This window comes from Melanostigma gelatinosum, assembly GCF_949748355.1.
Source record: "Melanostigma gelatinosum genome assembly, chromosome: 12".
Lineage (NCBI taxonomy): Eukaryota > Metazoa > Chordata > Actinopteri > Perciformes > Zoarcidae > Melanostigma > Melanostigma gelatinosum.
Window position 1 is genome coordinate 1252704 of NC_136645.1, and position 14275 is coordinate 1266978.

Sequence of the window (14275 nt, forward strand, 5' to 3'; positions counted from 1 at the left end):
GCAAAGTGCTGTCCCGTTCCTACTTACACCATCTCAAGCCCTCACAGCCTCTCACACTCACCCACTCAGCTGGTGACGTCAGTGAGTCCTTGAGGGTTCAGAGTTTGAGGGTTCAGGGGGACGTTGGGATTTGGCCTTTGACACCCTGCTCTAAACTATCTGGTCCAAACAACACAGTCCAGGCTGCTGTTTGTGTTCACAAAGACATTTGATCCTGTGAACGCAGCTCAGCCTGAGACTCAGTCCAACCAGTCAGACTGCATACTGAGATGGTGACGTGAGGACGCACCCTCTCTCTGATGAAGCACAACAAGCTGCTCACTTCACTTCGTCTGATGGAAGTTTACGTTGACGTGAAGCACGAAGCTCCTTCTCTACACAGACCTGCTGAGGACAGAAGAGAGCTGCACACGGATGAAGTTCATGCTGAAGGTTCAGTAAGTGGAGCTGCGATTGGTTGGAATGACGTCATTGATTGTTGTGAACGTGTGATTGTTTAAAGCTGCTTTCAAACACAAACGTCAGCTGGGAAACAAGATGGCCGCCTGTGTGAGCAGGCAGAGAGAAGCTGCTGTTAGTTTGGATGTTGAAGTCCAGATGAAGTGTTGCTTTGAATGATGACGCTGTGATGAAGAAGAGGAGTTCAGGCTGATCTGGGGTCTGTCAGGACTGTTACTGTGTGGAGCACTAGGACCCAGCAGGGACCAGAGAGCTCACCTGGGCCTTTGTTGCTGCACTGAAACACACCTGAGAGACTCTGTTTGTCTCACCTGCTGCTTTCAGTCCTTTCAGGCCACAAAGCTTCATCTTCATTTCTTCCTCTGCTTCTCAACACATTTACTCCGTGTTTGATCGTGTTTGAATGTGTTTGTGTTTCCTTTCGTGTTCACTTTTTCTCTCATTGATCAGCAGGTTGTAGTCGACCTTTTACTAACAGATCAAATCAAATGAAAGCTTCCACATGTTCCCACAGTGTTCTCTGTGAGGACAGCTACGTGTCATGTGACTCTGCTGTGTTTGACTGACTTCTGGACTCTGAAGGGAGATCATGAGGAGAAACAGCTCAGCTCCATCTGTTGGAGGTTGATGAACAATATTTAACTTGTGAAACACTGTAAACTTATAGGACGAGCGTTTAAAATGACGTCTTTTGACACGTTGTTAACGGCGTTTAAAAGAAGGAAAAGTGAAGTTTGTTTAATCTCCAGAAATCTAAACTTTAACAGATGTTGGAGATAAAATGAATAATTCTATGAACTCGTTAAATTCAATATGTAGTATTTATTCGGTATTCTCTAAAACCTTTTACATGTTTTCTAATAGTAACTAAATGTATTTGTACTTGAGTTTTGCTCTATTGTGTATTTACAGCTAATATCTGTATTTCATGGTATTTTATTACAGTCAAATATATTTTATTTTACTGTAATTTAATGAGAACTTCGGCTGACAGACTTTTTAACATTTTATAAAGATGTGTTTTTCAAAGCGTGCACATTAATCAGCAGGTTGTAGTCGACCTTTTCTTAACTTTTCTCTTCAGACTTTTCTGAGTGAAAGAGCAGCTGAGCAGCAGAGAGAATGTTTCCTCGTGTGCTTTGAGTTTTCACTGTGAAAACAACTGAAGTCACGATGAACAAAAGGTTTGTTGACTTCAGTCTTTAGTGAGAGCAACAAGAAGCCAAAGGGATTCAGCTGACACTGATAGGAAACAGAGAGCAGCTGATACAGGAGAGATGATGTAGAGGAGGAACGAGTGCTGATGTGCTGGTCAGTGATTGGACGGATGCTTTCAGCTCTGCTCTCACTGGTTCCTCTACACATGAAGCTACAAAGTGATGTGAATTCAGCAGCAGCTAACAAGGTCACATGACTGATTCTGGATTATTGGACGAGCTGCTTCCTGCTCTGACTGGATGCAGTAGACGTGGAAACAGAGGAACATTTCAAACGTTGAAGAGCTTTTCAAAGTCACTCAAATAGAAGTGAAAAGTGACGTCATCCCCAAAGAAAGGCCAATAAAAAGCCAGATGAAGAGTCTTCCTCTGGTCTTCCAACAAGCCAACAGACTAAAGAGCGTTGTGAACGTCATCTCTGAGAGAGGACTCTGCAGCTCAGAGGGACAACATGGAAACTGTCCCATGAGTGTCTTTAGTGTTGAGGTGAATGAGCTGTGTGTGTTTGTCATGATGAAGAGAAATAATGTTGTTGTGTTTGTGTGAAGGTGTGGACTCTGCTATGAATCAGTGTGAGGACGGAGAGGAGGGAGTCCCTCCCTCTAAAACCAGCCACACCAAAGCTCAGAGGTGAGATGACCATCTCTACCTGTCCATGACTCAAAGGCTTTCATCCACTGACTCTGTTTCTACATGTGACCAGGACCCATCAGGGACCAGACGGACCTGGACCTGGACCTGGACCTGAACCTGAACCCAGCTGTGTGTCCATGAAGAGTGACCGGTCTATGCACCCTATTGATTTCAAAGAAAGTGATGGTGGTGATGATGATGAGGTCAGAAGGTCACTCAGGTAAAACTCTTTTCCACCACATGGTTCCTCTCTTCATCCTGATTGGACAGCATTACTCTTCAACCATCATGGTCACCTCACTGCATCACTTCCTGTCTTTGCTGCACTGAATACAGCTTCAACCTCAACACTGAAACATTTCTACATAAAACTTTGATTACATACTGTATGTCGATTATATAGGGTTATTAAATCACTGAATGTATCTGGTGTTTCTATCAGGAGGAAGCTGGAACAACCTGAACCTGGACCTGAACCTGGACCTGAACCTGAACCTGAACCTGAACCCAGCTGTGTGTCCATGAAGAGTGACCGGTCTATGCGTCGTCCTATATACTTCAAAGATGGACGCCACTCTGTTGATGAAAGGTGAGGATTTCAAAGTGATGATGATGATGATGAAGATGATGATGATGGTGATGATGATGATGATGATGATGATGAAGATGTGTTTCTATCAGACTCTCTGTGGTGAGATCTCCAGGTTTTAACCCTTTACTGACTCTGATGAAGTTCTCTGAGCACCAACACTCTTCTTCATTGAAACACATTCACACTGGGAGCTGCCCAGTACAACCAGTCTGACACTGAGACGCTCCACTGGAGCAGCTGGAGGTTCTGGGTGCCTTGCTCCAGGGCACTTCAGCAGTGTAGAGTGAGGGAGGGAGAGCTCCATGGAGGGCTTGGTGAGAGCTGTTGGGACTAAAGCAAACTGACTGGTGAAGAAAACAGTGAGCTGAAAGACTGAGCTGTTGATTCTCAGAGGGATCAGCAGGACTAGTGAACCTTTACCACTACAGGGACTCATCTGATCCACATCCACACATCACTTCATGGACCTTCACCTTGTGTTGGTCTCTGTGTGGACACACACAATGTGAGCTGATCTTCATGATTGAATGATGATGATGATGTAATGTCAGTGTTTCTATCAGTTCACAGCAGCAGAGAGGAAAGTCTCCTGAACCCAGCTGTGTGTCCATGAAGAGTGATCGTTCTAAAGGTGGTCTGATTGACTTCAAAGATGGACGCCGTTCTTATGACCCAGAGTAAGTTCTGTTCTGATTCTCAGTTATGAAACACAGAATTGGTCGTGTATCGTTTACAGTGTTGTTTTCATGATGATCAATCATGACAGAACTCAATATCTTTAACTAACTGGTCTGTATGTGTTTGTGTGTAAATCATTAACTGTAGACAGTCTCTGGTGCAAACACAATGTGAGCTGATTCCTCCACAGAGTCGACCAGGAGAGGTCAGATATTCAGATAGCTGCAGATTTCTGGAGACAGATGACTGAGACTATCTGCAAATGTCTTCAGAAAAGCTTCAGTGCTCTGGGGACTAGGTGATGTAGTCTGGGGACTAGCTGATGTAGTCTGGGGACTAGCTGATATAGTCTGGGGACTAGCTGATGTAGTCTGGGGACTAGCTTATATAGTCTGGGGACTAGCTGATATAGTCTGGGGACTACCTGATGTAGTCTGGGGACTAGCTGATGTAGTCTGGAGACTAGCTGATATAGTCTGGGGACTAGCTGATGTGGTCTGGGGACTACCTGATGTAGTCTGGGGACTAGCTGATGTAGTCTGGAGACTAGCTGATGTAGTCTGGAGACTAGCTGATGTAGTCTGGGGACTAGCTGATGTGGTCTGGGGACTACCTGATGTAGTCTGGGGACTACCTGATGTAGTCTGGGGACTAGCTGATGTAGTCTGGGGACTAGCTGATGTAGTCTGGAGACTAGCTGATGTAGTCTGGAGACTAGCTGATGTAGTCTGGAGACTAGCCAGGGGCGGACTGGCCATCGGGGATACCGGGGGAATCCCCGGTAGGCCGACGGGGTTTGGGCCGGTGTCTGACATCGCCGGCCCCGACTATATTATATGCTTCACAGAACACGTTCAATTTACTCTAATACCGAAAGTCAATAATCAGTGAAAACTGTAGCAACAGTATAAACTGGCATTATACTACTCCTCGCGATCCGAGGACGCCACAGCACGGCTGGACACTACGGTGCTTTTAAAAACTTTTGTCCATAACCGCGGTCTGCGCCGTGCGGTCGTGCCGGGCGACGGTCGGGGCAGGGCCGGCGGAGGTGCGAATGGCCGCCGTAGACCGGCGAAATACATGCCGTGTATTGAGTGGGCCGGTCTGACAGTAACTCCCGGGCCACTTTTTTCCCCCAGTCCGCCCCTGGGATTAGCTGATGTAGTCTGGGGACTAGCTGATATAGTCTGGGGACTAGCTGATGTAGTACTACTTGGAGAGGTCACAGGACTAGCTGCATGTCTGTGAAATGACTCCAGAGTTTTGGGGACTACCTGTCGTGGTCTGGGAAGTAGTTTCAGAAGACTATGAATCAGATGCAGAGGTCTGGGGACTAGCTGCAGGGGTTCTGGGTCTATCTACTGAGGTCTGGTGGTAAAGTGCAGTTTGATGAAGAGTCAGTGGTTTAAAAGAGTTGCTTGTTGGAGGGTTGTCCTTATATATCCTAGTCTTTGTGGGTAACTAGACTATTGCTTTGCAGACACCTCCAGAAATACCCTCATTAAGACCCAGATTACTAATCACAATTACAATCAGGGAACATAGTCCAGGCCCCGCCCACATATGACCAGGACAAAGGTTTTCAACTGAAACAAACTGACCTCACTTCCTGGTGTGCTGCAGCCCAAAATATTTACCGGTCAAGTGGAACCACTACAAGATGTGAATCTCGTAGTTTTAGTTATTGTGTCCAAGCAAACAGGTCACCATGAAGAAGCTATATAATAAGAAGCTTATTTACCATTAAAGACGTGTTTAAACTGCAGTAATGTAACTTTTACTGTCCAATAAAACCAATGAAAGCAGAGAAATGAAGATTGTATGTTCAGTAAATATCAGTGTTTCTATCAGTTCACAGCAGCAGAGAGGAAAGTCTCCTGAACCCAGCTGTGTGTCCATGAAGAGTGATCGATCTAAAGGTCGTCTGATTAACTTCAAAGATGGACGCCGTTCTCATGACCCAGAGTAAGTTCTGAAAACAGATGAAACAGATGACTAACTGTTACACAGATAAAACGTTGGTCGTCTATCATTGATAGTCTTTGATCTGGCATTATGATCTAACTTCTCATTATGATCATGACATGACGCAATATCTTGAACTACTTGTTGTCGGTTTGACATGAGACAGGAAGTAGCATTCTGGATATAATCCTAACTCTAGTTGCAGAGGTCTGGAGACGAGAAAGACTCGGAGGAGGAAGTCTCCCCAACGGTGCTGTGGACAAAACCAAACACAGACCCTTTGTTTCAGTGATGTGACAGATCAACAGCATTAAGTCTTGGTACATCTGACTAACAACACAAAGTAGAACAGAAACCACACCAGATATGAAAAGAATGACATCACATGTGATTCTAGTTGTTTCTAGTTGTATCTGGAGGTGGAAGGTATAGAAGGTATAGAAAGTAAAGCGGTATGAATTTGACCTACGGTATCATTTGTGACTTTACCGTGCTGCCAATAGAATAACTTTTACTGTGCAGTGAAAGCAGATGTAACAGACACAGATGGGGCATGGAAAGAGACGACTCAAAAGATTATTTTCAAGCATTTATTTGCTCCTGCAGAAGACAACATAACACACATATATTACCTTCTGATCTCTCTCTGTACTTCTGCTCCCTCAGCAATGCAAAACACCGTTGTGTAAAGATTTCATTATTTTTCTTAAAATGCGGGAAATAGTGTTTCCTAGCTTACATTACTATGTAACAGTACTTGTGAAGAGCGATTACAATTGACAAGAAACCTTCAACCTGAATTATAACAAGAATTGTAGAACCATGAAAACTAATGTACAACAGCAACAACTGCGACATCAGGTGGACACAATAAACAGGTGCATGCGGTGGAGTGACGAAACAGAAACCAAGAAAATGATAACATGAAACAAAGGAAGATGCATATCTGCAGAAGACAATATAACACACATACATTGCCTTCTGGTCTCTTTCTCTCGCTGCACATCTGCTCCTGAACATGCAAAATAACAGCATTTACACAAGGGAGTGAATGCGGAATCTCTGCGTCGCTGCGTCTTTTTATATGACAGGGCGGTCTGACGGGAAAGCAAATAGCGCCTAAAAGGCGAAATGAAACAACCGCACAACTTATATTATAATGGTGAGAATGACACGTAACAGCTGGATAACGTGATGGTATCAGCAGTTATTAAAGTGTGCAGCGCAGGGGTCGCCAACCTGCGGCTCTTCAGCCCGTCTGTTGCAGCTCCTTGAGTCTACATCAGGGGTCCCCAACTGGCGAACCGGATCCGGACCCAGGCCCTAAATCCGATCGATCATTCGGAATTATACATTTGCGGAACCGAGTTCATACTTTAACCGGCGCTTCTTATTCAGCCGGTACGGCACTTGTTCAGCGGGGGCAGAGACGAGGAAATAGAAAGAAGAGCAGCGAAGTTGCGCTGATAGAAGAAGTTATCTCGCATGACGTTCTCCAAGAAGAGACACGTGTTCAGAGAGAATATCATTTATCAGCGAGAATGAACAGAATCTTAAATGTGAATTATTCCCACAGGCAGTTCAAGCCTCGACCTTTGTCAAGAGCTTTTCCCTGCACGTGACTGATCATGATGTTCAGACCCGCCCTCTGTAAACTATCAATGGATAAATCCAAAGAAAGAAAAGTCACGGAGGAAAATAGAGAGTTTAACTCTGCGTGGACGTCTTCATTTGCTTCCACTGCCAACGATGCTGGCTGACTGTGTGCTTCCACAACAAACTCACAGCATCTGCTGAACAGTGTCACGCTGGAGATGATTCCTCAGCTGCTGCAGAAACTCTCCTCTTCATAAGAGCTTGATGCTGTTATATCAGGTGAAATAGCAATAAAATGTCAAGAATTGTCTTTATTCTTGTTCCATATTTTCATAAGAACAACAAACTATAGTTTTTGTATCTGTAATGTAACTATATATAACACTTTATAAGCTGTGATATCAAATAGCTTCTGCGGCTCCAGACACATTTTATTTGGTGGAAAATAAAACAAAATGTCTCTTTGGATAGAAAAGGTTGCGACCCCTGGTGTAGCGTAAACGGTTCCACTTTTGAAGAATACAACAAAATAGTATTATTTCACTCAACTTAACATCATCAATGCAAAACACCATTATGAGGATAAGACGGGACTACGGAAGCTTAGGAGGTGCAGAAGAGCTGAAGCATCATTTCCGCAGGAAACATTATGAATGAATAAAAAAATAACTCATTCAGATAAAATTCACGCATTCTCAACAGGATCGTTAAATGACAAACAAAATTCAAACATTACAAATAAGAAATGAAAGTACATTTTTAACTCGTCATTTTTGCATCTGGTTTTCATTGTGATCAATCATGACAGAACACAACATCTTTCACTACTTGTTGTCTTTGTGTTGATGTACAGACACAATGTGAGCTGATTCTTCATGATTCCTCCACAGAGAGGACCAGCAGAGCTCAGAGGTTCCCAGAGGTCCGTCTGCCCAGCAGCATCAAACACACCTGGACTCCATATTCATGGTCTGTACATGTACAACTACTGTTACATCTCTTGTGTTCACAATCATCTCCGTGCTGCACTCTGTAGACCAGTGGATCGTCAGTCTGTCCAACATGGATCTGATGTTTGCTTCCATGCTTTTAGTTTGTGTCATTCATAGAATGTTCTGTTCCAGCTGCTGGAGGAGAACATCCTCACTTTTGTGAAGAACGAGCTGCAGAAGATCCAGAAGGTTGTGAGTTCAGATTACCCAGAATGCTTAGAGAGTCAGAGGGAGGATGAGGAGGTGCTGGACGGTGAGGATGAAGAGCAGAGGAGGAGCAGCAGAGACGCATTTGAGAAGATCACAATGAACTTCCTGAGGAGAATGAAGCAGGAGGAGCTGGCTGACTGTCTGCAGAGCAGTAAGAGGATTTCTCTAAAGATTCAACATGCTGGATAAATGTGACGTTTACTGAAGTCTCAAGAGATGGACCAACATGTATTCATAGACTCATTCTGTGAGGAAATGACATGTTGAAGTCTATTCTTTGACTCATTGATCTTCTTTGTTGTGTTCATTCAGGACTTCTTGCTGCAGTTTGTCAGCGTGAACTCAAATCTAACCTGAAGAAGAAGTTCCAGTGTGTGTTTGAGGGGATCGCTAAAGCAGGAAACCCAACCCTTCTGAATGAGATGTACACAGAGCTCTACATCACAGAGGGAGGGACTGCAGGGGTCAATGATCAACATGAGGTCAGACAGATTGAAACAGCATCCAGGAAACCACACAGACCAGAAACAACCATCAGACAAGAAGACCTCTTTAAAGCCTCACCTGGAGGAGAGGAACCAATCAGAACACTGATGACAAAGGGAGTGGCTGGCATTGGGAAAACAGTCTTAACACAGAAGTTCACTCTGGACTGGGCTGAAGACAAAGACCACCAGGACATACTGTTCACATTTCCATTCACCTTCAGAGAGCTGAATGTGCTGAAAGAGAAACAGTTCAGCTTGGTGCAACTTGTTCATCACTTCTTCAGTGAAACCAAAGCAGCAGGAATCTGCAGGTTTGAAGAGTTCCTGGTTCTGTTCATCTTTGACGGTCTGGATGAGTGTCGACTTCCTCTGGACTTCACCAACAATGAGGTCCTGACTGATGTTACAGAGTCCACCTCAGTGGATGTGCTGCTGACAAACCTCTTCAGGGGGAAACTGCTTCCCTCTGCTCGCCTCTGGATCACCACACGACCTGCAGCAGCCAATCAGATCCCTCCTGAGTGTGTTGGCATGGTGACAGAGGTCAGAGGGTTCACTGACCCACAGAAGGAGGAGTACTTCAGGAAGAGGTTCAGAGATAAGGAGCAGGCCAGCAGGATCATCTCCCACATCAAGACCTCACGAAGCCTCCACATCATGTGCCACATCCCAGTCTTCTGCTGGATCACTGCTGGAGTTCTGGAGGATGTGTTGAAGACCAGAGAGGGAGGAGAGCTGCCCAAGACCCTGACTGAGATGTACATCCACTTCCTGGTGGTTCAGTCCAAACTGAAGAAGGTCAAGTATGATGGAGGAGCTGAGACAGATCCACACTGGAGTCCAGAGAGCAGGAAGATGACCGAGTCTCTGGGAAAACTGGCTTTTGATCAGCTGCAGAAAGGCAACCTGATCTTCTATGAATCTGACCTGACAGAGTGTGGCATCGACATCAGAGCAGCCTCAGTGTACTCAGGAGTGTTCACACAGGTCTTTAGAGAGGAGAGAGGACTGTACCAGCACAAGGTCTTCTGCTTCGTCCATCTGAGTGTTCAGGAGTTTCTGGCTGCTCTTCATGTCCATCTGACCGTCATCAACTCTGGAGTCAATCTGCTGTCAGAAGAACCAACAATCTCCCGGTTGTCTAAAGTCTTCAGAGACAAACCTAAACCAAAACGTCTCTACCAGAGTGCTGTGGACAAGGCCTTACAGAGTCCAAATGGACACCTGGACTTGTTCCTCCGCTTCCTCCTGGGTCTTTCACTGCAGACCAATCAGACTCTCCTACGAGGTCTGCTGACACAGACAGGAAGTAGCTCACAGACCAATCGGGAAACAGTCCAGTACATCAAGAAGAAGATCAGTGAGGATGTGTCTCCAGAGAAAAGCATCAATCTGTTCCACTGTCTGAATGAACTGAATGATGGTTCTCTCGTGAAGGAGATCCAACAGTCCCTGAGTTCAGGACGTCTCTCCACAGATGAACTGTCTCCTGCTCAGTGGTCAGCTCTGGTCTTCATCTTACTGTCATCAGGAAAAGATCTGGACGTGTTTGACCTGAAGAAATACTTTGCTTCAGAGGAGGCTCTTCTGAGGCTGCTGCCAGTGGTCAAAGCCTCCAACAAAGCTCTGTAAGTACAGAGAGTTATATTAATATGTCATAACTTAAATACTTTGTCTTTACTACATATTGATTATTTTTCTTCATCATTGTCTCTTCAGACTGAGTGACTGTAATCTCTCAGAGAGAAGCTGTGAAGCTCTGTCCTCAGTTCTCAGCTCCCAGTCCTCTAGTCTGAGAGAAATGGACCTGAGTAACAACAACCTGCAGGATTCAGGAGTGAAGCTGCTGTCTGCTGGACTGGAGAGTCCTCACTGTGAACTGGAAACTCTCAGGTCAGGATTCAATTAATGTCCTTATTTTTATGAATGGGTAAACTTGAAACCTTCATAAGATCGTCTCTGCTTTCATGATTTCAATCAATTATTTAATTTGAATATATTTCTATATACATATCTAATATTGGTTTTTTTTCTCACTCTGCTGTTATAACTTGAAATATCAGAGGATTCAGAGAGTTATCAGTAATGTTCAGATTCAGATTGTTGATAGACTTTAATGGGTGTTTGGTTGTGACTAGAAAACAATCAGTAACTATGTTAATGTGACCCCACAGTAGCCGACAGTATCTCAGTACTGCAGTAACCTTCCAGCCTCACAGTTCCCTCAGATCATGTGACATGTGTGTTGTTTTGTGTGTTGGCAGCCTGTCAGGCTGTCTGATCACAGAGGAAGGCTGTGCTTCTCTGGTCTCAGCTCTGAGCTCCAACCCCTCCCATCTGAGAGAGCTGGACCTGAGCTACAATCATCCAGGAGACTCAGGAGTGAAGCTGCTGTCTGCTGGACTGAAGGATCCACACTGGAGACTGGAAACTCTCAGGTATGAAGAGCTGCAGCCACAGACACTCAGTCTGATGGAGGAGGTCGAGCTGGAGACTTGTTCTCTGTCACACTGTCAGCCTGGTTAATATGACCCTGACACACCAAGCTGACCTCAAACTACCAGAGACTCATCAGACTGTTTGTGTCCCACATCAGACCATCAGCACAGACAGAAGTATCAGGGAACAGTAGCCAGGATGAGCCCAGCAGGGAGGGAAGGTGATGAAACTGTTGTTGTTCTGGAGCGTTGTCTTGTTTCAACATGAGTAAATAGGAGAGTGGTGCATCCTGACACGCTGGGTTGACTTGTGTCAGCGTCGTCACGCTGCAGGTTTGTGGACTCGTATCAAACAATAGTTGATGTTTTGATGCTCGTCATCTGTCACCAGTGTGTGTTGCTCTTTAGTTCAGACATTATTGTGAAAAGACAAAAACAATCAGTTTTAACCGTCTTGATGAATCATCACAATATGAATGTTTTGCTGTTCTGAAGGAGTTCAGCTCTACTGTTGTGGTTTGTTTTGCACTGAGAGACAGTTCCCTGGCTGAGAAGAGTCGACTTGTTGAAAGTACAGGTGACAGTCGGCCACAGACGCTCAGTGAAGAACCAGCAGCTGGTTGTGGACGTGGTGTGTCAGAGTCCAAAGAGGTTTATTGAGGACTGGACCAGAGCTCTAGGGGGACACAGGCAGTGCTCTGTGGCTGCAGACGGACTTGAACTGTAATATTTTCAGCCCAGATTACAGATAATAGAAACCAGTGTTGACTGTTGCTAGGAGACGGGATGTGAACAGCTTCGTACATCCAACCATCCCCCCGACCTCCTCCATCAGAGGGTTTGTGGCGCTGTAGTGATTTCAGGATACTTCCTCCTTTACTGCTGAGAGACAACCGTCATTATTACACAAACACAAGAGGTCGCTTGTCAGGACCAAAACACCAACAATCAACATTCTATATCGACAACGGATCAGCTGACTCTGTGTGACGGTGAAGAGTCGTGTGGTGGTGATGAACCCACAGAGAACCGTCTCCATCTCTGCAGCTCTACAGCGTTTCAGCCTCTTTTAGCTCCTGGTTTTGGTTCTGCAGCACATTTCCTGTTTGCTTGAGTCTCAGTGTTTCCAGCAGCAGCTGTTTCCATCCAACAAGCTGTGATGAGCAGCAAACAGCAGACAGACTCAGTTAGAGACGAGCTGGTGAACATCGTGGAGCATTTAGCCGCTAAAGAGACAGATGTTTCCCTCAGGAGGTGCTGGAGACCAAACACAGAGCGGTGAGAGCAGACCTGGGCATTGTACGGCTCGCGGGCCACATCGGGCCCTCGAGCTGTTGCCGTGCGGCTGTTGCCGTGCGAGGCCATTGGGAAATTAGGAATAAAACGTAAATGAGTACATCATGCACAGAATAGAGCTGCATTGCTTTTATTTTGAAGGCGACTTGTTGGTTTTTTTCTTTTCAATTTACGCATGTTAGTATGTGCAGGTTCAAACATGTGACTCACTGACTGACTGGAGAGGAAACTGAGTGTGAAATGGATGATGATGGTCAATATAACACTGATCATAATACATCATGAATAAGTGAAGATCATGAGCTGTCGTCATGGGCCAATCAGAAGAAGCTCCAGTGAAGTCACAGAGTATGAGCTGATGAATAATAAGTGCTCATGTGAAGATGAATAACAAAGCTCTGTGTGTGAGAGCGATGTCATGTCCATGTCTCCATGCTGCTCTGACCCCCCTCCTCCTTTCAGGGTGGAGCCTGCTGGAGTCCGATGGTCCAGACCAGGTCTGAGGAAGTGTAAGTGTGCTTTGAGTTTGATTCATGGAAACAAAGCATCTTCAAACTGTGACATCACTCATTCACATCTCTGATGTCATCGTCAAACACATGATAGATGAATAACTGCAGCTGTGTTGTGTCTTGTTCTCTCCATCAGATTCCTGTGAACTCACACTCGACACAAACACAGTGAACAGGAGACTCAAACTGTCTGACAACAACAGGAAGGTGACATGTGTGGATGAGGTTCAGTCTTATCCTGATCATAAAGACAGGTTTGACTTCTGTCCTCAGCTGCTGTGTAGAACTGGTCTGACTGGTCGCTGTTACTGGGAGGTCGAGTGGAGAAGAAGAGCTTATATATCAGTGAGTTACAGAGGAATCAGCAGGAAAGGAAACAGTAATGACTGTATGTTTGGATGGAATGATCAGTCCTGGAGTCTGAGATGCTCTGGTGATGGTTACTCTGTCTTTCACAATAAGACAGAAACACCCATCACCTCCTCCTCCTCCTCCTCCTCCTCCTCCTCTGGTAGAGTAGCAGTGTATGTGGACTGTCCTGCTGGCTCTCTGTCCTTCTACAGAGTCTCCTCAGACACACTGATCCACCTCCACACCTCCAACACCACATTCACTGAACCTCTGTATCCTGGCTTTGGGCTCTACAGGTTCTGGTTTGGTTCCTCAGTGTCTCTGTGTCCTCTGGAGGACGGAGAGTCTCCTCCTGCTAGAGGAACCTTCTCTCTGCTGACCAGATAGTTCAGTGTGTACAGGATCACACACAGCTGGTGTGAGTGAGGAGGATGTGGGTAGCAGTTTATCCTCAGGGTGGTGTTTGTGGTGTTCTCTCTCCAGCATGGCTAGAGGTTGATGGAACAATACTCTGAACAGAGTGATGTCACTTCAACAAGCTTCCTCTCATTCTTGAAGGTCGTACATCTTATGTGTCCAAACAGAACATCATGTATTCCTTGTCCCCGGAGAGCAAGTCTCACTATATTACAAGCCTCTCTGATCTCTGGATGAACAGAGATGTGTTGTTAGCAAAACGATATATGAAGTGAAATAAACACGTCTCCTGATTCTGACCTCAGAGTGTCCGTGAGTCTTTTCTTCTTCTACCAACAATAAAAACACAAACTTCAGACACTTTGAATGCGTTGATGTTGTTTCAAGAGCTTTTCATTGTTATGAAAACACATTTATTTGAGAAAACA

The 14275-nt window shown here is 45.2% G+C and overlaps 1 protein-coding gene across 1 annotated transcript; it reads left to right on the plus strand.

Annotated features, from left to right (window-relative positions):
- The first annotated feature begins 336 nt into the window (after positions 1-336).
- On the plus strand, positions 337-14126 carry LOC306786058 (uncharacterized protein). Its single transcript, XM_079280686.1, has 13 exons — positions 337-437; positions 2225-2306; positions 2380-2529; positions 2752-2898; positions 3465-3578; positions 5434-5547; positions 8034-8112; positions 8268-8496; positions 8658-10461; positions 10553-10726; positions 11098-11271; positions 13030-13076; positions 13216-14126. The coding sequence occupies exons 2-13, from the start codon at positions 2239-2241 to the stop codon at positions 13815-13817; spliced, it is 3702 nt and encodes a 1233-aa protein (XP_079136812.1). The 5' UTR covers positions 337-437; positions 2225-2238; the 3' UTR covers positions 13818-14126.
- The last annotated feature ends 149 nt before the right edge of the window (positions 14127-14275 follow it).